This window comes from Drosophila sulfurigaster, chromosome X (genome assembly GCF_023558435.1).
Source record: "Drosophila sulfurigaster albostrigata strain 15112-1811.04 chromosome X, ASM2355843v2, whole genome shotgun sequence".
In the NCBI taxonomy this organism is placed as follows: Eukaryota; Metazoa; Arthropoda; class Insecta; order Diptera; family Drosophilidae; genus Drosophila; species Drosophila sulfurigaster.
The window spans coordinates 28,718,316-28,741,733 of NC_084885.1; the positions used below are offsets into that span (position 1 = coordinate 28,718,316).

Sequence of the window (23,418 nt, forward strand, 5' to 3'; positions counted from 1 at the left end):
TCATCATAGTTAATAATTTAAGCAAGCGCGTTGACTGCTAGTTTTCATGGTTCTCTGGCCAAATCGAACCGTGTTTCGACAGCGCATTAACAAAAACTTATCATAGTTTGTTGCAGCAGCAAATTTCTTGGGAATTGCCAACTTCATAATCTGTGCAACAAGCAAGCAAAAGTGAACTTTTAACCGCTGACAGCTGTTGCCGGTTTGAACTGGTTTGAACCATTGAACCAGCTGAACTGTTGAACCAGCTGAACTGTTGAACCAGCTGAACCGTTCCAAACACTCACTCGCTTAAAGTTTTGCCCCATCGAGCTAATTATAATAAAAATATTGTTACGCAAAAGGTCGACGGACGTCGTTGGCGTTGGCGTTGTTAATTACAAAGTTTCGACTCGGACGCAACTAAAACAAATTACTTACATCGAAAGCATGGATGGAGGGGGCGTGATGGGCAAAAAAGGCCAACAGTTGCCGTCAGATGGCGCCAAAATAAAAAGGAGCAAAAAAAACATGAATACAGACGATGAAGAACGAACGAAAAGGGGCCAAAAAACAACACTAAAAGTTGGAAAAATATTGTTGCATAGTTTTTTTGCGAACGAGCAGAAGGGCGAGTGTGTGTGTGTGTGTGTGTGAGTATATGTGTGTGTGTGTTTGCGTGTGAGTGTTGGGATGTGTGTGTGTGTGTGTGAAGTGCGAATGGGTGTTGTTATTCCCTTTGTATTTGTGGCATACTTTTAAGTGCTTTATGTGTGTCCTTTGTGTATGAGCAAGAATGGGTGTGTGTTGGCGAGTGTGTCGGTGTGTGTGCTTTAAGCGTGAGTAAGTGCATGAAATAATGATTGATTTGCTTTGAGGTTTGTGTAAAAGTTTCAACAGATTTTTCGCAGGTCAAGCAACAAGAATTTGAATTTTCTAATATTTGCCAATTTCTCTACCCTCTATTGATTACTGACAATCTCGTATATTTTGCTCTCTATGGTATATTTTGAATGTAATACTGTATCGATATACCAAATGTACTCTCGGTATTTTTCATTATTTTTTCGGTATATTAAATTAGTATATTTTTAGTACATGGTTTTATTTGAATGGGGTAGGTCAATGAAATACTAAATCGATATACCAAATATACCATTCAGTATAGTATTTGTTCGGTATATTAATTTAGCGTATTTTAATGTAAGGCTTTTATTTAAATTGTGTATCTTAATATAATACTATATTGATATACCAGATACACCCTCGATATACGGTATATTTTAGTATTTTTTCGGTATATTCATTTAGTATATTCGAAATATATGGCTTTTATTTCAATTTGGTTTCTCAATGAAATACTATATCGATATACCAAATAAACCACTTGGTATATTTTAGTATTTTTTCGGTATATTAATTTAGTACATTTTAATGTACGGCTTTTATTTAACTTTCGTATCTTAATGTAATACTATATTGATATACCAGATACACCCTCGGTATACGGTTTATTTTAGTATTTTTTCGGTATATTTATTTAGTATATTGGAAATATATGGTTTTTATTTCAATTTGGTTTCGCAATGAAATACTATATCGATATACCAAATATGCCACTTGGTATATTTTAGTATTTTTTCGGTATATTAATTTAGTTTATTTTAATGTACGGTTTTTATTTAACTTTCGTATCTTAATGTAATACTATATTGATATACCAGATACACCCTCGGTATACGGTTTATTTTAGTATTTTTTCGGTATATTCATTTAGTATATTGGAAATATATGGTTTTTATTTCAATTTGGTTTCTCAATGAAATACTATATCGATATACCAAATAAACCACTTGGTATATTTTAGTATTTTTTCGGTATATTTATTTAGTATATATTTAGAATATGGTTTTATATGACTTGGGTATCCCACAATCGAGCACACTCGATTGTAGCTTTCTTCCTTGTTTACGTTTAACATTTTAATGTGGATTGCAAATGTATGTCGAATAAATTGGCAAAATGTAGAGACATAAGCTCAAGCGCAGTCTATTAAAAGTTGCAAGCAAATCGAATTTGCAAGCATTGTAGATGTATGTATATAAGAATCGGCAAGTTGCAGTTCTGTTGTTGTCATTAGCTTTGGAAGTTTGTCTGAGATGCATGCACGTAAGCACACGGACAGACGGACGGACGGACGGACGGACGGACGGACGGACGGCAGGAAAAGCAAACTGATCAGACTTGAGGCGCAATAACTTTGTCATAAAGTTTGTCACAAACTTGTCAAATTGATGTCGCTGGCTTCATCATCTTTATGCTGCATGCTGAATATTTCATTTTGCAATTTATGTGTATGTGTGTGTGTGTGGCAACAATGTATTGTGCACTCGTTTCGCTCAGTGTAGCAGTTGGCATTTGATATTGCAATTGCAAGTTGCAGTTGCAATTGCTTTGACTCGTAAGTCAACGCAACATCTTTTCTACACACACACACACCTATTTTCTTTTGTCTGACAGAAGTACTAGCTAACACACACACACACACACACTTAGACACACACTAATGTGTGACAGTCATTCGTTTTAAGAGACTTGACAATGTAACTTTTGCCTGAGCAACTTTCAACTGTCGTTGCCTCGCGTTGTCCTTGTTGTTGTTGTGCTGACTTCCTATTGTTGTTGTTGTTGCTGTTATTGTTGTTGCTGTTGTTAATGTTCTTGTTATGATTGTTGCTGTTGCCGTGTTTTGTTACCTGCAAAGCGCAAGACATTGCCAAGATTTCTCGTCTTGTTTCTCTTGCCTTCGCTTTCGCACACTAGTTCTTCCTCTCTCTCTCTCTTCTTGCTTCTTTCTCTCTGCTGTTGTTGTTGTTGTTGTTTTTTTGTTACTTTTTGCTGCCACGGCGCACTTAAAAAGCAATTTAGTCTAATTACATTAAGTATAACAACAACAACAACGCAGCCAGAAGAACTCACAAAGTTGCGCGTCTCGTGCGTGTGTCAATAAACACACACACACACATATATAGATATGTATAAGTGTATGTGTGTGAGCTGGAGCAGAAAAAATGGCGCTTTTAGGCCATAATTACCTGAGAACTTTTGCCAGCCAAGAAGGCGAGGTCTCCACGTTCGTTGTTGCTGTTGCTGTTGCTGCTTCTTCGTGCCTTCCGCTTGGCCATTGCTTGTTGAGCTCACTTCCGTTTCCTGTGTGCTCCGCTCCCCTCCCACTCCTCGCTCCCCAGTCTCTCCCTCTCCTTGCGATTTTTGCCCATTGGGCTCTACGCAACGAGCTCTTCATTATTATGTATTATTATGACTCGCTCTCGGTTGCTGTTTTTGTTGTTCTTCTGGCTGATTTCTTTACTTTCGGACAGCGCATAAATACATACACACAAATATATATAGATATATATACTACTCACTACTACAACAACATGTATTGTGTGGGTCTCTTTCAATTTATTTTTTTCCTTGTTGTTTTCTTTTTGTTTTGTTTTCAGTAAATAAATCAGCCGTGGGCCAAGTAACTTTTAGCCACAGTTGCCCCCAAGTGGCTTTATTGTCTGTCTGCTTTTGTTTAGGTCGTGTATTTCCGTTGCATTTGGCACACACACACACACACACACAAACACACTCATTGATTGGTTAATTATAATGAGCTTAGGCCCCAACAGCAAACTTAATCAACGCAAAACAACGGGCAGCAACAGCAAAAGTAACTTGAACAATTAGTGGAGTTAGCATATGGAAATTGAGTTAGACAACAGACGACAAGCACTCCAACACACACACACACACACACACACCAACAACCAATATATATACATATATATTATATATAATGGACAACTGTTTGAATAAAATATATGGATTGAGTAATTAATGCCTTGATTAAGACTTTGTCTTTTGCCTAAATTTATAGCCGATCAGTTTCAATAAATTCCATTGGAATATTTTGCCAAATTTCAAATGTAATAAGCATACATTAAACTTGCCTAATTGACACTAATATTGATGGCATCTCAATATTGAATTTATTGAAGGATTTGTTGTTAATTAAATGAAGTAAATAAGAATACAAATAAATACATCGAGAAAACAGCTCAAATTACAGGCAATGGAATATATTTTGAATTTGAATTAATGAATAATGTAATATAATGCTATTCAATTATTGGTGTGCAAATATTTATGAGTACAAGTGTTTCTCACACAAATTTCATTGTTCAAAACTTTTGATGCATATTTGATTTTATCGATTAAGTTGCCATAAAACAAATAAGAAAGCTACAGTTGAGTGTGTTTAACTGTGAGATACCTGCTACTCGTCTAAAATACAACAACATTCTACAAATATACTAAAAATATACCACAAAAATACTAAAAAATACCAATGGCTTTAAACTTGATATGGATGATAGCTCTATTTCTCATCTATAAAATTTAATATAATTTTTAGTATTTTTGCGGTATATTAATTCAGTATATTTTGAAATTACTACCGCACCGTCGTCTTTCTATTCCAAAGTGATAGCTGATGATTTGATTTGTTTAACCATGCTCTACAAATATACTAAAAATATACCACAAAAATACTAAAATATACCAAAGGCTTTAAACATGATCTGAATCGATGATAGCTCTATCTATTATATAGGCTTTGGTATATTTATGGTATTTTTGCGGTATATTAATTCAGTATATTTTGAAATTAATACCGCACTGTTGTCTTTCTATTCATAATGGATAGCTAATGATTTGATTTGTTTGAGATATTTTTAAATACACAAAAAATCTTCGTTTTTTATGACTATTTCATTAATTTATCAAAATAATTTTGTTCCTCTTGCTCAAGTCAAGTCTTAACATCTTAAATGAGAACCTCACAAATACTGTGAATTATTTAACTTTAGTTTTAATCGATTTATGCCACTGTAAGGCACAAATCGAATGCTTGCTTCATTTATGCAAATGTTATTTGCGAATTTCTCTTTGCATTTACGACTTGTTACTGCATTTAAATTCGCCTCAAAGTATGCAGCATAATTTGTAATTGGCATTAAGTGCAGACTTTGTGTGTGTGTGTGTATTCATTCCTTCGTCCGTTCGTTCATTCGTTGGTTGAAGCTTATGCTAAAGGTAGACTCGCTGTAAAAGTGCCTCTTAATTGAGTTAAGCAGTGAGAAACTGGCCCACTAAATGGGCTTAAGGTGCGCACTATGTAGTCAAGCAGCTGTGCTCTGAATTCTCCCTCTCCCTCTCCATCTCCACCTCCACCTCCTCCTTCTTCAACCTTCTTCGAATGCGAGTGTAAATGAGTTTTCGAGAAGAGCAAAACTAGAAACGTGGAATGTGGCGATTACAATGCGAAATATACGCTAGAGAAATGGCCACTGATGGCGGACAGACAGACAGACGGACAGACAGACAGACAAAGCAGTCGAATAGTACGTCAGTCTAATGAAAAGTTCAATGGAATTTTGCAGACTTGCCCCCGCCTTGAAGTATGCAACATTTCTGTGTTTCTCTCTCCCTCTCTCTCTCTCTCTCTTTTGGTTCTTCTTGCGCTTTTATGTGATTTACAGTAAATTGCCAAATGGGTTTGTGGCCCCTAAAACACAAAAAAAAAGAAACGAAAAAAACAAAAGCGTAGCTCAATCGAGGCAAAATAAAAGTAACAACAGAAAGGAAAAAAAAAAAAACGTAGACGAGGGAAAGGGAAATGAAAACTGGCAAATAAATCAAATGAAATTTGTGCGATGTCGCCTCGATGGTCGATGGATGCTCCACGCTGCGCATGCCACGCCCCCCCGCCAATGCTACGCCCCTGCTTTTACTGTTGCTTTAAAGCCCACAAGTCATTTAAGCAAAAAGAAAAACAACATGAGTGTGTGTGTGTGTGTGTGAGTGTGTGTCTAAAATTCTGTGTGCGCCATTTTTATTTATTTAACGTTCTGTGTTGTCAAAGAAAATACAATGAAAATATACACAACATCTCTCCATCTCTCTCACTCTCTCTTACCATCTCGCTCGCACACTTTGTGTGCACCACACATAATTCTCTTTGCTGTTGACCTGCTGTACATAAAAAATTATAACAAATTCAATTACCAAATATGTTTTATGAGTTTCAGTTTCCTTTTTCCTTTTCACTCTACTTCCCACACACACACACACACACACACAATCTCTCTTTTTTCTCTCTCTGTGTGTGTTGTTATTTTTGGAAAAGCTTTTAGCATTTTTCGCTTTTGTTGTTTTCGGTGTCATTTTTGTTGGACGGGAGCAGACGGCTTTTTAGATTTGATGCCAGTAGCTAAACGAGTTTCTAATTTATGTGTAAAAACGCTTTTCAAAAACGGTGGCCACAAAATGACAAAAAAAAACCAAAAGCACGGGAAAAAAGAATTGCATAATTCGTGTAGAATGCAATTATATTGGCTGCTTTATTTTATGCAAAATATTTAGCAGTTAGGTTAACTAATGCCATTTTATAACACGGCTAATGCAATTTGGTTTTAGTAGCTTTACGATTAAAATTCGACGGCATGCTTAATGCATTTTTGATTCATATTAAATTTCTAATTAAAGAAAGGTATTTTGCAATACAAAATGTAAGGAATACTAAATTAAAAGCAAACAAAAGAATTCAAAATGAATAAAATGATTATTATCTGTGTGAAGTGTGCCCGTATTTAGTTTTAAAAATCCCTCACTTTGTTGTATGGTCACACTTCATCTTAACTCTATCTTTGTTTGCACATTCAGCAGCGTGTAATGAAAATATAAGTTCATTTTATATATTTTATTGGCAATCAAATAATTCGAATGCAAGTAATTTCCAATACGCTTAAATTCAGAAACATCTTCAACAACGAAAATAAATAATTGATGTAAAGTGACTCAGCACAATTTTCTTTAGAATTTCCTACCTTAATATAGTTGTGTGATAAATATATATGGATGACACCTTCACAACTCTGTGGATATTTTATGCATCGTGTGCTTAGCACTTCAGTTGATTGAGGCAATTGGAAATCTTATTTGTGGATTAGCATATTTCGACTGAAATGCTATAGAGAAAGGTTCACAACAACCAAAAAAAAAAAAGAAGCAAAAAAGCAAAATATGCACAGTTGTTGCTAATACACTTTTGAAAGTTATGATTCAGTCTGTTAAAATGACACTCTTCTCTCCTCTTCCTCTTCCTCCTTCCCCTCCTTCTCGTCGTCGCTGTGTTCAGGGACACATTTCTCTTTCGCTTTTTCGTGTTGTTGTTGTTGTTGTAAATGTAAATTTTTTATAATGTTCAGCCGGCAGCTTCCAACTCTAATGATGATGATAATGATAATGGTAATGATAATGACCTTGTGCTGGAGCACAAAATTGCCACGAAAATGCTCGAATTTGCCAAAATATTACGCACAACGGCCTCGAGGGAACTTCCCGCCAAAAAAAAAATAAGTAAAAAGAACAAACTTTTGCCACACATAGAGAACGGGGAGCTTACAGAGATGGAGGAGGAGGAGAAGGGGAGGCAACGTATGCAAATCAAAGTGTTGTGCAATTTTAATGAGACCCAATGAAAATAAAAAAAAACTTGTAAAATGAACGCAAACACACTCACACACATGGCCTCAAAAAAAATATGCAACGTTTGTTTCTGTTCTTTATTGATGGCAAATGAAATGAGCCAAATCACAACCAGAGTCGATATATACCCTAGAAATTTATTTAAATGTGATATTTATAGTATTTGATATTACTTTATACTGAAATCCATGAATCTAAATATTAGCCAACATTTCAAATTGTTTGGATATGGAGAATTTCAATTAAATTTTATTTTTAATATGCTGCAACGACAAAAGGTTTTTTAAGTTAAATACTTTTGTATGAGAAAAACGGCTATGGTATATTTTGTACTGTGTGGTATATTTTAAATGTACCACAATGTCAATATATCAAATATGTATTCTTTTGTATATTTTAGTAGCTCTGTCGTATACTTATTACATATTTATTATTGTATGGGAAAAACGCCTAATTACTATGGATCCCAGTTGCTTTAGCTGACAATCAGGTATATTTAAATGTAGAACTATGTCAATATACCAAATAAGGCCTTTGGTATATTTGAACATTTTTGCAGTATATTAATTTGGTATATCTTAAAAATAATACCCTAGTGTCTTGTTAAGTGTTCTCGACTGTAATTTTCTTCCTTGTTTTAATAATCCAATAAAAAATTTATGAAATACGGGTCTTAGTTGCCTTGGCTATTTTAGTAATTTAAAGTCTATTTTGAATGAAATATACCAAATATATACAATATACCAAATATGTATAACCTTTGATATAATTTAATATTTTTGCAGTATATTAATTAGGTACTTTATTTTAGGTATAATACTGCACTATTTAGCTTTCATTAAAATGGGTAGCGAGTATCTGGTTCACATCTTTATTACATTTAAAACTGTTTTGTCTTCGAGCTTGCTATATGCCGCAAGAATTTCAAGGTTTTACAGGGTATTACGTTGGTAACATCACTAGCAACGTGAAGCCAAATTTCATGAGCTTAGCTGCATACCCATTTGACTGTTGCGATAAGGGTATCGAAAGCCAGTTGAACTGACAGTTGAGTTGAGATTGTAAGCGTCAGTGGGGCGCTTAAGCTGCCTCACGCACACACGCACACGCACACATGCAGACACACACACATACACATGCAGACACACACATATACAGGCACATCCATACTTGACTATGCCAAAAAGTACAAAAATAAAGGAAAATAAAAACAAAGACTGAAGAAAACTTCAAGCGAGTTTTGATGGCAAATCGAAGGAGCAAACTCAAGTGGGCGTTTTGCTGGTGGGCGTGTCCGCTGAATGACTGAGTGTGCCACACTATGCGTGTGTAAGCGAGTGTATATGTGTGTGTGTTTGTGTGTGTGTGCGTGTATTGAAGCAGCAGCAGCAGCAGCCAGACGATTTGCATATAAATGATTACGGAAATAAAGAAGGAAGTTGAAATAGACAGAGCCAAAGTTGTCGAGTCGTCGCCATCTCGTTGCCTCATGCCCTCATCTTCTCTGTGATGCTCTATGATGCTCTGGTATCCTGCGTTGGATGCCAGTGTCCTGACTGCCTGCCTTTCTGCCTGTGTAGTAAGTATGCCGTGTTCTATGCCGGGCAACAGTCGCTTCCTGGCACTGTTTGCGCCAGCACTCTCGGCTGCCAAGTGAGATGTCAGCGCAGCGCTTTGAAACTGAAGCCCGAAGTCGCTTGGTAACTGCTACTGTTACTTTCCTTGTCTGTCCGTCCGTCCGTCCGTCTGTCCGTCCGTCCGTCCAGTCGACATCCTGGCAAAATGGCAATGTCCTGGCAGCGACATTGCCAAAAACCAAGACCACCATTTCGCATATATTTCGCACAACAGGCAGCGAAAGAGAAAGAGAGAGAGAGAGCAAGAGAGCAAGAGAGAGAGAGGGGGATAGTAAATGCAGAGGTACTGGCTTAACTTGGCTTAAAATTTATTCAAAAAGAAAAGAGCGCGATGCGAACAAAAAATACAAAAAAAAGAAAGAAAAATAGAAAATCAAGTAAAATAAAAGAACGATGTACACAAGAATAACAGTTGGAATTTTACATTCAACTTAAGCTGAAAAACTTAAGAAAAACTGAAAATTGGTTTTTCCCATAAAAACCAAAAGAATAAAAAACAATGTAGAGAGCAGAAGCACAAAAAAAAAATAAGAAAACTGTTGACGAATTCTTTTGTGAAAAATTGTAAAAGTATTTGAAATATTATAAAATCTATGGCAATTGCAGAAAATGGGGGAAAAGATAAAGAGAAAGAAGCGAGAAGAGACAAAGAAGAAAAAAAAATAAGTGAGATGGAGACGAATAAAGTTAAAATAGTATTAGGTTGCAAGAAAACACATTTAACGAGAGATGGGGGATTCGATGGTATAAGAACGATAGTAATATTTACACTTATCGATATTACATACTATCGTTATTATTCAAATTATATTCAAATAAGATAATTGACCATTCGAATAATTAAAAAACATTTGCTGTTATCGATAGCACATTCGATAGTACACAACATTCGATAGTATTCTCTATCGATAGTATTCTCAATTATCGAGCATAGCTTACGGTTATATATTAAAACTAACATAATAAAAAAAGATGCTGTTATCGATAGCACATTCGATAGTAATAAAATTGATCATTTAGTACCATTTTATCGATTTTCAATACTATCGAATTAATGCTTATGCTGCATTTACAAATGAACGATGAACAAATATGAAAATTGGATAACAAAATGAATTTGATGTTGTAATTGACCATTCACAAATTCCAAACACATTTACATTTATCGATAGCACATTCGATAGTACTAAAATTGATCATTTAGTACCATTTTATCGATTTTCAATACTATCGAATTAATGCTTATGCTGCATTTACAAATGAACGATGAACAAATATGAAAATTGGATAACAAAATGAATTTGATGTTGTAATTGACCATTCACATAATCGAAACACATTTACATTTATCGATAGCACATTCGATAGTACTAAAATTGGTCATTCTTTATATTCTCTCTGGAGTAAAGCAATTAGCGAGCATAGTTTACTGTTATATTCTAACGCTACAGCACTTGGGGCGATGTGTTTGTGTATTTTGAAAATTGTGTGATTTTCATAACAAACAAAACATGATACACAAATTGCACCCCTCGTAGAGGATGTTTATGGTAAAGTCTGCATTAGACAGACGAGGCCCGGCAGGCCAAAGCAAAAGCAAATATTTAATTTAGCACGAGAATAAAGACACAACAAAAAATGCGTACAGAAAAAAAAAGCGAGAAGGCAAATAATTGAACAAAATATTTATTACAAAATTAATCTGTTAAAATGTGTAGAATAAATTGAACTGCCACATAAATTGCAGATGATTAGCTGTTGTTGATGTTGTTGTTGTTGTTGTTGCAGATAAATCAAGAGCCAATGAATATGCGTATTATGCGTATTTGCTTTGATTTCCTACATGACGTGGTGGAAGCAACGGCAAATGAAGGAGAAGGGCAAACAAAACACGAGCAAATTGTAAAAGTATCAAATCAAAACCGAAACCGAACCGAAAACGCAAAAACTTCTCTCGCTCTCTGACAAAACTGAAAGCAAGTGAAAAACAAACAGATGACATTGATGAATGATGCCAGGCAAAATGATGGATTGATTCGAGGGCCACATGATGGAATGATGCAATGACGTTGCCAATGAATGAACGCTTGTCTCTCGATTTGCTTTATAGAAAAGACTTTTCTCCTCCCCCTCTCTCTCGCTCTCTCTCTTGGCGCTTGCTCGACTGAGCTCCTTGAATTGATAATGAGCCACGTCGCCATTGCCAGAGTCTTAATTAATTTTCACCGTTGCCCGCCCCTCAATGCCCGCCCGCCACGCCCACTAATTAAACTTTTTTTTTGCGTGTTTTTTTGTTGTTGTTGTTGTTGAGAAGGTTTAAGAAAAATGGCCAAGAGAGAGAGAGAGATTGTGGCGGAAAAAAAAGCTGCATCAACTTCTGGCCAACTTTAACTAATTTCAAATGTGGCGAATGACGATTTTGCCTGACCGACCTCCGCCCCCACCCTGTTGAGGTGCCTACGCTTTTGAGCCAGATGGCCCCGCAGCCATTGACCAGGCTTGTGACTGGCTGACGTATTGTTGCCACAACAGCTCAGCTCAATGCTGGCGCAGGCGAACTTTTAATTACCAAGCAGCAGGCGCTGGGGAAAACTCTCTCTCTCTCTCTTGAATGGGAGAGTAGAGAATGAGGCGACTCGTTATAGTTTGTCAGCGGCGGCGGCGGGGGCGGGGGCAGCCTTTCAATTACGCTGTGAAGCATGGCCAGCGGCCAGGCGAGGCGAGGCCTCAGCATCTGTGGAAGTCGAAGCCGCAGAACAACACAAAACACAAGCACACAAAGCAGGCGAAAGGGCAGTTTTGGTGGCTAAAGTTATTGCTGCTGCTGTTTCTGCTGCTGTTGCTGCGACAGAAAGGTGAAAAGGCGGCCAACAACAACAACAACAACAAGAACAAGAACAACACAAAAGATGAGATGAAAACCAGTTGCCAAGGCACATGGCCAAAGTTATTTGCTTAGACTTGGCAACCCAGGCAACGACCAAAAACACTGAACACCGAACACTCAACACCGAACACTGAACACAACTCAGACTTTTTCCCTCTCCACTCTCCACTCCCCACTCCGCACTCCCCTCTCCTCGAGTGGCAAACTGGCAGCCAGCGGCGCATGAATTCAAAATGAGACGCTCAAGTGGCCCAAAATTGTGTTTCAGCGTTTTTATTTGCGCAAAATTAGCAGCAACTACCCCACAACATTCATTCCCCGCAAAAAAAAATATATATACCATATAAAATAAAAAAAAAAAAATACGAAACGAAACGTAGAAAATCGTAAAGCAGCAGAGAAGCTGCTCAAAATTCAATACGCTCGGACTCAAAGCGCAACGTTTCATAAGACAACGAAAAAAAAAAGAGAAAAATTTGAAAAATAAAAATAAAAAAATGTAGGAGAGGGGACGGGGAGGAAAGGAGTTGGGAGGTAAAAAGTGCACCCATATGCGCCATAGATGTTGGCGCCGGACACGGGCCAAGTTTTTCGGCCCCGGCAAAACCAAAAAGTCAAGCAGCGCCAGCAAATTGGAAATTTTATGCCGTAGTTTTTCGGGCTGCCTCTTAAACTACGGCTACGTGAGGCGCCGACGATGACAGAGAGATGGCTAGAGATGGGGGGAGAGGGAGGTACATCAGTTCGTAATATAACGAAAATAACGAACTTTATGCTCGATGCGAGAGTGTGTGTGTTTGTGTGTGTGTTTGTGTGTGTGGCAGATAAGCTGCAAAGGAGCTGATGCGAAAGAACGAGAGCAGGCTGGCAAAAAGGCGGGCTGGGATGAGCTTCAGCATCAGTTCAAGGATTCAGCATTGAGGATTGAGGATGAACACTCATTCTCAATCCGCTTGTCCACCCACTCCCCCACCCACTCTTCCACCCCCTCTTCCACCCCTCTGCCTCTCTCAACCTCTTCTCCCTATCTCTATCAGTCGATGAAAGAGGCAAAACTTTTCGCAATGGGATTACGATAGTTGCAATGCACTTACTCTTTATAGAGTTTAACGATTCTCATCTGCTTCGTCTTTTCCCTCACCCCTCCCCTCACTCCTTACAAAAAACATAAATGAATCGACGAATAAAGAATTTCGTCTTCAATAGAAATTTGTTAAAATTTTTTTGCACAAAAAGAAAAGATTTTGCGATAATTACAGCAAAAGAACAAGCAAGCTAATGTTAAGACAATTGTAGTTAACAGCAGTTGAAGACTTTTTAGAGTGAAACTTGTAGTATATAAATATACTAAAAAATTCACATTTTTGTATTACAAAGACCGATTATAACATTAATTTGCTTGACACACTTTCAGTTATAGTTTCCAGAGAAATTAATAGGCGACAACAAGTGCAACATTTAGTACATAATAATACTAATAGATGTCGAAAATAATAGAACACAGCAATTGTTATATATAGTATATAAATATACTAAAAGATTTGTAAATAACTAAAACTGAAAATAACATTTATTTGCTTGGATTACTTTCACTTGCAGTTTACACAAAAAATGAATAGTGGACAGTAAGTGCAACATTTAGTATATAAATATACTAAATGTTGTGGATTTGAAGTTATTGAAACTGAATGTAACATTAATTTGCCTAGCATATTTATAGTTACAGTTTTCAGAGCAATTAGTAAGAGGCAGCAAGTAAAACATATAGTATAAAAATATACTAAAATATTTTTGAACTACTAAAACTGAATATAACCTTCTAGTTACAGTTTTCAGAGAAATAAATAATAAGAAAAACCAACTGAAATATATGGTATATAAATGTAAAATATATATATAAATAAGTCGAAAATATTAGAAGACAGTTAGTTCATTATATAGTATATAAATATACCAAAAGATTTTTAATTTGCCTGGCATATTTCTAGTTACAGTTTGTTACTTTTGATTGTTAGTGAATTCAATTTTTCTATTACTTTAAAAACTGGTTTAATAATCATCTGTTTACTCTCTATTTGTTACTCAAAGAAAGACTTAATTAATTTACTGACTCTCAACAAACTACTCGAAAAAAAAATAAAACAACAGTTGAAAAACAAACTGTCAACAGAGTTTTTAGAAAACATTTGGAATCTATTAGAAAACATTTTGTATGCGTTTTTAAGACGGTCAATTTATTGACGAACACATCTGGCACTGGCACAAAGTTTGTGTGGAAAACTTTGAACTGCCACAAAATGGGCGAAACAATCGAAGCACCCTCGTTGCAAGAAGTGTGTGCAGCATATAAAATAGGCGGAACATGTTCTAAGTTATGTGAACTTCCATTTGAGTTTTGTGTATGTTTTCCTTGTGCTGCCAACAAAATTTTCCAAAAGGGGGCCGAGAGGGTGGTTTTTCATAGAGAGACAGAGAGAGAGAGGGCGAGAGAGAGATAGCGACAGAGTCTTTTGGTGCTCGTATCTAGTTTGGTTGATTTGAGGCTTCTTGCCTCTAACATTTCGTTTCGTTTCGTTTCGTTTGTTTAGACTTGTGTGTATTTCTTATAAATTATTAAAAATGCCATGACTTTGGGCCATCAAGTTTGCCCAAAAACTTAGCTCGGCTTTAAAAGCCAAAAAGGGAAGTGATAGAGGAGGTGGAGAGTGACAGAGACGAGGCTTTCACTTAGACAATATTTTGGCAAACAAAAGGCAATATAGCTTTATTGAAACTTAACTGTTGTGTGGGGCATGCGACATGAACCTGTTGCTGTTCAAAAATTTGTTGTTTGTTCTCCAAAAAAAGAAAAAAAAAAAAAAAACATTTTAAAGGTGTCTTTGTTGCATAAATATCAAATAGAATTTGTCAGCTCAAGAAAGTCGTTAAGCACAAGTCCCAAGAGAACCATTTACCTGTCACACACACACACACATACACATACTTCTACAGTCATATCGAAATATTTGTTGGGTATTTATAAAATATGCATGCACTTACAAGTGTTGTGCGGACTACACAAGCAACGAGGCAACCCAACACAAGTTTCTGTTCCTTCAACATTTTAAATAACAAATTGCTGTTGAAACTTGTTTCAAGTTCTTCCAACTTCCTCGTTTTCGTCCTTGTCTCCTCCTCCTCCTTCCCATCCACTGCTTCCTTCCTGTTAGTTTCTATTTTGTTTTTTTTAGTTTTTTGGGACAACCTAACGAAACTCATTAGGAATTCAAATGTAGTTGAGCTAGTAGTGGCCAGTGGACGACAACGACGACGACGACGACGATGACGTTGTGTCACTTTTACCTGCAGCATGTCAAATATGTATTGCAGTTGCTCTCTACGAATACCCTGCACAATGAGAGATTACTTAGTGGGGTATATGTGTTTTAGTTCTTTCGTTATTAAAGTTTACTTTCGAAATTAAATAAATTCGGCAAGTTGAAATGAATTATCGGCACTGCTATTATTTTGGGGAATTTTTTGTGTTTGCAAATGAACTACTTCATTGGTTTGCAATCTCACATTGAATAAAATTTGTGCGTAATATTGATGCAGATATTGAGCTAGTTCATTTTGGTTTGATATGAGTTCATCTGAACTAACTCAACTGCTTTTTAAGTTGGAAAATAATATAATATATCATAAAATCAATGTTTGAGTTGAAGTTTCTTGGTTATATTGAACTTGTTCATTTTAGTTTGATATATGTAGGTTCATCTGAACTAGCTCAAATGATTTTTAAATTCTACTATAAATTCAATATACATATGTTTGAAAATGAAAGTTCTTAACTCAATTGCCGAGTTTTCGCCCGTTGCCGCTTCTTAGTTCTAAGAAACTAGTTCATTTGAGAATATCTAGCATTTAAGACTGACCATATACTAAGTTTATGTGAATCAGTTTAATTAATTTTTAAAATATGTGCTTGATATTGCAAGTTCTTAACTCAATTGAGTTGTTTTCACGCATTCAAGCTTCTTGGTTTTATTGAACTGGCTTATGTTGAGTTTAAATTCCAACACTTCAGACGAAGTAAGTTCATCTGAACTAGTTCAACTACTCTATAAGATATACGTTTGATATTGCAAGTTCTTAACTCATTTAAGTTGGTTTCACGCATTTAAGCTTCTTGGTTTTATTGAACTGGTTTATTTTGAGTTTAAATTCCAACACTTCAGACGAAGTATATACTAAGTTCATCTGAACTAGTTCAACTTTGATATTGCAAGTTCTTAACTCAATTGAGTTGGTTTCATTCGTTGCACGCGCGAAATTCTAGTGCCTCGCACACGTAGAGAACTACGAAATAGTTTGTGTGCGGCAATCAAGGAGCATATTGTGTTCATTCGTTAGCGATGAGTTTTTGTAATTAGTGAACCAGCTTACTGTTCATTTGAGCTAATTGCATTAAAAAGTTAACAACTTTTGGGCTTAACTGAAGTCATTTCATACACAATTGCTCGTCAGCTCCCTTTCTCTCTCGCTCTCTCTCTTTTGCGCCATGGAAATGCTGAAAATTTGGAGAATTTTTTTGTTAATCCAAAGAATTTGAAGACTTTATAGAATGTTCTATTGCCCTGTGTCTGTGTCTGGCCAGAAGTGTTGGAAGAGCGAGAGAATCGGCAACAAATGCAAGGCAAATATTTTCGTGCATATTTGTCGCACAGTTTTGAATACTATACTGGCTTTTGTTTTGCTTTTTTTTTGGTGGGCAATCTCACCTTTAATCCAGCTGATGCCTGACAGACGTGGCAAATAAAATCTCAGTGCAATATTCTTGCATTGAATTCACAAATTGTTAAAAAAAAGAGGCGAAGAATAGTTGCTTCGGCCTCAGCTTTGTTATTATCTTTGTCTTTTATGCTCTCACACCAAACAAACAAAAAAAAAAGAAGCTGTGCAGCGTGGTTGCATAAAAAGGAACCAGCAGCCAGCCGCTGGCAAAAGCCAAACAACTCGACAATGGACACCGCCCTTCCGTTGTCCGCCTGTCCGTCTGCGCTTCCTGCTGCTGCTATTGCAATGCTTTGGATTTTTCATAAACTTTATGCATTTTGTATACTCTTCGCCCAAACGGATGCAACTGCCAGGCAACGAACTAAACACTAAACTCCCATCCATCCCATTTGCATCCAGTTGAAAGGAACCCTTCGAACGCTGCCCGCTGTGAACCACTTGGAAATACTTTGAACCAAAAGCGCACTAAAATCGCTCAACGCATAGCTAACTAACCACAAAGCACAAATAAAACTGCAGCCATACATGAAGCTTAAAAATAGTTTATAGAAAGATACATACAAAAAACACAAAACACACATACATATAGAACACCACACAAACAAACAATATAGAGACAGATGTTGGCTGCACTGAGAGAAAAGTTGTAGGAATGATAAAAATGTGTAAGATGTTAAAAATAACAATATATACTAAAAATATATAGTGATTGTGGAGAGTTAGAGAAGAAGAAAGAAAGTTGAAAAAATACTAAAGTATTCTGTAGGTTATATTTGGTATATTAATATAGTACTACATTCAAAATATCAGAATGAAAGTAAAAATACTAAAATATACTAATACAGTACTACATTAAAAATATACCAAAACATAGAAAATAAAAACAATAAAGAAGGAATGCCAGAAAAAAATACTAAAATATACCGAAGGCTATATTTGGTATATTGATACAGTTATACATTCAAAATATAAGAATGAAAGTAAAATATGCTAAAATATACTAAATATACTAATATGCTAAAATATACTATATTAAAAATATACCAAACCATAGATAATAAAAACAATAAAGAAAGAATGTCAGAAAAAATACTAAAATATACTGAAGGCTATATTTGGTATATTGATACAGTTCTGCATTCAAAATATTCCATAGATAATAAAAACAATTAAAAAAGTACGTAAAATAAAATACTAAAATATATTGAAGCCCATATTTGGTATGAAGTACTTCGAAATATACTATAGTCTTCAAAATATACCAAATAAAAATTTAATGACTGTCGAGAGTTAGAGTTGGAGAGATTTTGTAAATAATAAAAACAATTTGGAAAGAAAGTAAGAAAAATTACTAAAATATACCGAAAGCCATGCTTGGTATATTGCTTGGTACTACATTCAAAATATACCATAGATAATAAAAATAATTAAGAAAGTGAGTAAGAGAAAGTACAAAAATATAACGAAGGCTTTATTTGGTATATTGATATAGTACTATATTGAAAATATACCATAGAACACAAGATATACCATATACAACTATTTCTTGCATAACTTTCACCATTCTTACCAAGGCGTTTCCAGAAAATAGTTAGCTTAATATATAAACAACAATTTGAAGTCAACAAACAAGAAAGATGGCAACTATTCAAATTGATGGTTAAGTTACTCTAGAGAGAACTATTTTGTTAGCTCAAACGTATAATACTAGCACAATAGAGAGTGCAAAGTAATTTCAACAATTTTATGTTGAATGTTAGACGACACAAATTGCACTAATTGTAAGCACATAACATACTAAGTATGTAAATACTGATTTCACAATGCAAACACTCGGAGCTGCAACAGAAATTTAGCTCAGTTTAGTTCAAAGTGTAAGGAAGCAGTTGGATCGATATGATGATGATGGTGATGATGATGATGATGGTGATGATGATGGTGATGGCGATGATATGACACACAACACAAAATAATGTCACAATATGAGAGTACAAATTTATAATACTTTCTCTCTGTCTCTTTCTTGACTTATGATTATAATCTTTAATTGAAAAAAGCAAGGCTAAAATTTCCATTTTGCTGTCAGGGCTTCGCTTCCCATCGACGGATCACTTGAAAATTTACAATAAGAATACATATTTGCACTGTGTAGCTGTGGTTTTTGGGTATTTTATGTGGTTCTGGGAATTGTCAATACGGAAATCGTATAAGGGAATTTTTGGGTTCGCTTCGGTTTGGATGTGGATGTGGGTTTTTCTTTTGTGTATGTATAAAAATCAAAGTTTTCCAACCAACTTTTGCCCGAGTGTGTGTGTGTAAAACTGTTGCCGTTAGTTTACAACACTTATTGCTTGCATTGTTGCGGCCTGTTGTTTTTGTTGTCATCGTCGTCGTCGTCGTCGTCGTCGTCGTCGTCGTAGTTGTTGTTGCCATTGCCGTTGCCGTTGGCTCTTGCCATTGTTTGTTGTACTATTGGAGAATGTTCAATATACTGGGCATACTCCAACAGAGAGTTGGAGAGTTGCTGTCGTGCTGCCTTGTTGCCCTTGGCACTGCTCAAAAGCGGGCAGCAGCAGCAGCAGGAAGTGGAAGTAACTGTGTAAAGAGAAAGCGAGAGAGTGCAAGGCATATGGCTATGAATGAATAAGGATAAGAAGCAGCAGCATGAATACCCCGAGAGCTGCAGCAACATATTTTCAATTACATTGCCACAACTTATGCACTTCGCTTCGTTTCGTTTCGCTCCTCTCAGTCTTACTCTCTTTCTCCATGCATTGCATAACAATAACCATAAGCAGTCGCAAGCCAAACGAAATGAATATCTTGCAGTTATTTGCATCTAATTCAAAAGTGAGAATTACTCGCACTCGCACTTGAAATATGCCAACGATTCAAAGTAACAATTGCTGGGCATACATACAATATATCAAGTGCTCGTTGAATGTGTCAAGTTGTGTGCCTAAGCAAACTATTTAACTTAACTTTCTGCCTGTGCAATAAATAATTGCAAAATTTGTTACTTTTCTCTCTCTCTCTCTCCTAAGTATGTGGCATCTGTTCGCTGTCCAGATGTCGTCAAGTGCGCTTTGCCAAATGCCTTCGAGTGGCATTCAAATGGTCGACGCATTTTGCTCTACACATCACACGGAAGGGCATTAAAGTTCTATTGATAAGATTTATTGCACACAATTTTAAATGCATTTTGTATAATGAATGCACAATTTTCGAGTGCTTAGCTAAATCATTTTGAGCGACATTGTTGACGGTTGCTTGAATTTCAAATCAAGCGAATACAAGTTTAGCAAAAAGTTGATGTTGAAAGTGCTGCTTAAAAAAACAGAAATGAGAAAAAATTTTTGTAAATTTTAGTGCAAGATTTATTCGCAAAAGATTCTAGAAAATGAGAAGGTCTCTCTAAAAATAAAAAAATGTCAATACTTACCAGCTTGATCATAAAATGTAAACGACTTGGTGACGTATACTTAATTTGTTATTTGTATGTATACTTTATTCTTTACATATAAACTTATGTATAGTTAATTTTTGTTTAATTTTGTATTTTAAAAGTTACGTATACTTAATATGATACACAGTTCTAAACTTAATCTGATGTATGTAAGCCTACGTATAATTAATTTGATACTCAAAAACTTGCATATACTTAATTTGTTATTTTAAATTTACGTATACTTAATTTGATATATATAGAGTAACGTATACTTAATTTGTTATATTATGTTTGCTTAATTTCTTATGAATAAACTTAAGTTTACTTTACATTTGTAAACTTATGTATATCCCTTTTATTTTTAGCTTACTTATACTTCATATTGTACATGTAATCTTAAGTATACATAATTTGATATATTTAAATTGACGTATACTTAATTTGACATTCTTAAATATTCCAATATTAAAAAAAAAGTTTGAATAATATAACAAATATTTTAAAAATTAATTTAAAGTATTTTATATATTTTATATTGCCCTTACTAATATTATTCTCCATTCTCTTCTCATTTTAGGTAAGTTCTTGATCACTTATTTGTCTCCCAACATGTTGTGTCGTCGTAAGTTAAATATGAAAATAATTATATACAATTGTTTATCAGATTCAGTACGAAACAAAAATACATTTTAGAGGGCGCAACCTTAACCCAAATGATTTGAGCTAATTATATAAACAAAAGTGACGGGGCAGCAAATGTAATAAAGTCAAATGAAAATCAATATGTTGCCCCGCGTTCCCAATTAGATGTCAAACACACACACACACACACACATCCAGTTTTCGAGTAGCGTGTACAACACGTCGTATACGCGACGCGCGATGTAGGTTAGTCCTAAAAGTATGCAACACATTTTCGTTTGAGCCAACTGCTGCAAAAGGCGACAGCGCGCGCAATCAGTGAGGAATTTCAGTAGTGTGGCAAGCATTGTGAAGTGTGGAGTGTGGAGAGGGGGAGAGGAAGGGAGGGGGAAAAGACTGGCGAAATGAGTTTTCGGTACATGGGGGAAAAATAGGGCTCAAACTGCGAGTTGGCTGGGAAAAAGTGAAATTAGCCCAAAACTGCACTGAAAAGGTGAAAAGTGACGACGAGTGTGTGGCTAGGAAAGGAGTGCGAAGTGGGGGGAGGGGGGGGGAAGTGGAAGGGGGGGTCACGGCTGTTGCACATTTGCCACATGCAATTTCATCATGGGGAATGTAACGGCACTTGGCTGGCTCCATTGTGTTTGCCATTGAACACGCACATTGGCCAAGTGTAACTTCTACTTCTCTCTATGTTTGTGTGTGTGTGTGTGTGTTGTGGGTGTCTGTGTGTAAGCGTCTGTAAGTGAGTTTATTGTTCATATACACATACACAGACACACATAGAGCTCTCGACATGTGCTGCAAATGGGCGAATGAGCGTCCATTGTTGTTGTAATTGTTGCAATCGAGCCTTGTTGAACAAAAGGCGCACACAAAACGCACAAACACGCACACACACACACAAATACACTATCTAACAAACACACACACATACACACACACACACACACTCTTGCTAGCTAATGTGAAGCATATGGTCACGCCAGCTTCATTGCATTAAATTCCTAACGAACACACACACACACAAAATGAACTCAACTCCAGCAACTTTTGCCACTCGAACATTAAGCTCTTCTACTCTGCTCTTCTCTGGCATCGTCATCATACTTTCACATTTCACATTTCACATTTCCACTGCAAAATTCTCCAAAATCAATTAAACGTCAAAAATGGTAAAACCAAAGAACCAAAAATTGCCAAGAAAAAAAAAAAACATAAAATTCCTCTGGCCAAAGCATTAGACGTGTTGGTCTTCTCGTTTGTGGTCTGATTTTTTTTTTGGGGGAAATACACTTTGTCTGCTGTCTAATAAGATTTGTGTGCGAAATTCTGAAATCGATGCGAGGTTTCATAAATTAGTTTCAGAGCTTAGGTGGTCTGCACTTCAGAAGAACAAAACAATAGCAAAGTTTCTTTGAAAATGAAAAACTCATTTTCTTATGCTAATCGGCAGAAATTAAGTTTAGTTATAACGAACGAATAAAAATGTTTTCAAATAAATAAATAAATATAAATTGTTCGAGTTATTTCGAGGATTTTTTTAATTACCATATCTGTTTTATTATCAAGATTTTTTGACCCTCGAAAAGCAAAAGTCAATTATGATTTATACTTTTGTTTGGAATTTAAGGAAAATTAATGAAGTCGAGTATGCTCGACTGTTGGATACCCGCTACCCATTTTGAATAAAGTATACTAAACAATATGCCCCTAAAATACCAAAAATATGCCAATGCTTCCCGGTACCTAGTTTCAGTAAAAGCAAAACAGTGCGTTTTTATTCTTGAAATATACTAAATATATAAAATACCACAAAATACTAACAATATACCAAATTTAACATTTTGTGTGTCGATGAAGCTCTAAATAATATACTGCAAAAAATTCTAAAATATACCGACAACCATATTTGGTATATCTTTGAAGTACTATATTTGAAAATATACCACAAAAATACTAACAATATACCAAATTCCGCATTTGGTGTGTCGATGAAGCTCTAAAAAATATACTGCAAAAATTCTAAAATATACCGTTCGATATATTTGGTATATCTTTGAAGTACTATATTTGAAAATATACCAAAAAAAATACTAAAAATATACCAAAGCAACCCGCTACCTACTTTAAATTTAAACAAAACAGTACGGTATTATTCTTTAAATATACTAACTAAAATACCACAAAAATACTACGAATATACCAAATTCCACGTTTAGTTTATCAATGAAGTTTTAAATAAAATGCCGCAAAAATTCTAAAATATACCGTTGGCCATGTTTGGTATATCGTTGAAGTACTATATGGGAAATATACCATAGAGGTCGAAAATATACCAGATTATCAGCTAAAGCAGCTTAGAAATGTCTAGAATATCAACCCAAAAATTTGGGCAAATTTTTTGTAGTTAAATATAATGTTGAATTGCTGTGGACTTTAAAATAACC

The 23,418-nt window shown here is 35.5% G+C and overlaps 1 protein-coding gene across 2 annotated transcripts in view; it reads left to right on the forward strand.

The window, feature by feature from the left end:
* Positions 1-23,418, forward strand: part of LOC133847370 (neurobeachin-like) — a 95,895-nt gene that overhangs the window by 29,685 nt on the left and 42,792 nt on the right. The window contains exon 3 of one of the 2 annotated variants that reach the window (XM_062282356.1): positions 20,904-20,930. The exons of the other annotated variant lie outside the window; for it this stretch is intronic. Coding sequence (XP_062138340.1) covers positions 20,904-20,915 — 12 coding nt within the window. The 3' untranslated portion in view covers positions 20,916-20,930. Of the gene's footprint in view, positions 1-20,903; positions 20,931-23,418 lie in introns of those variants that run through there. 2 annotated transcript variants of the gene reach the window in all.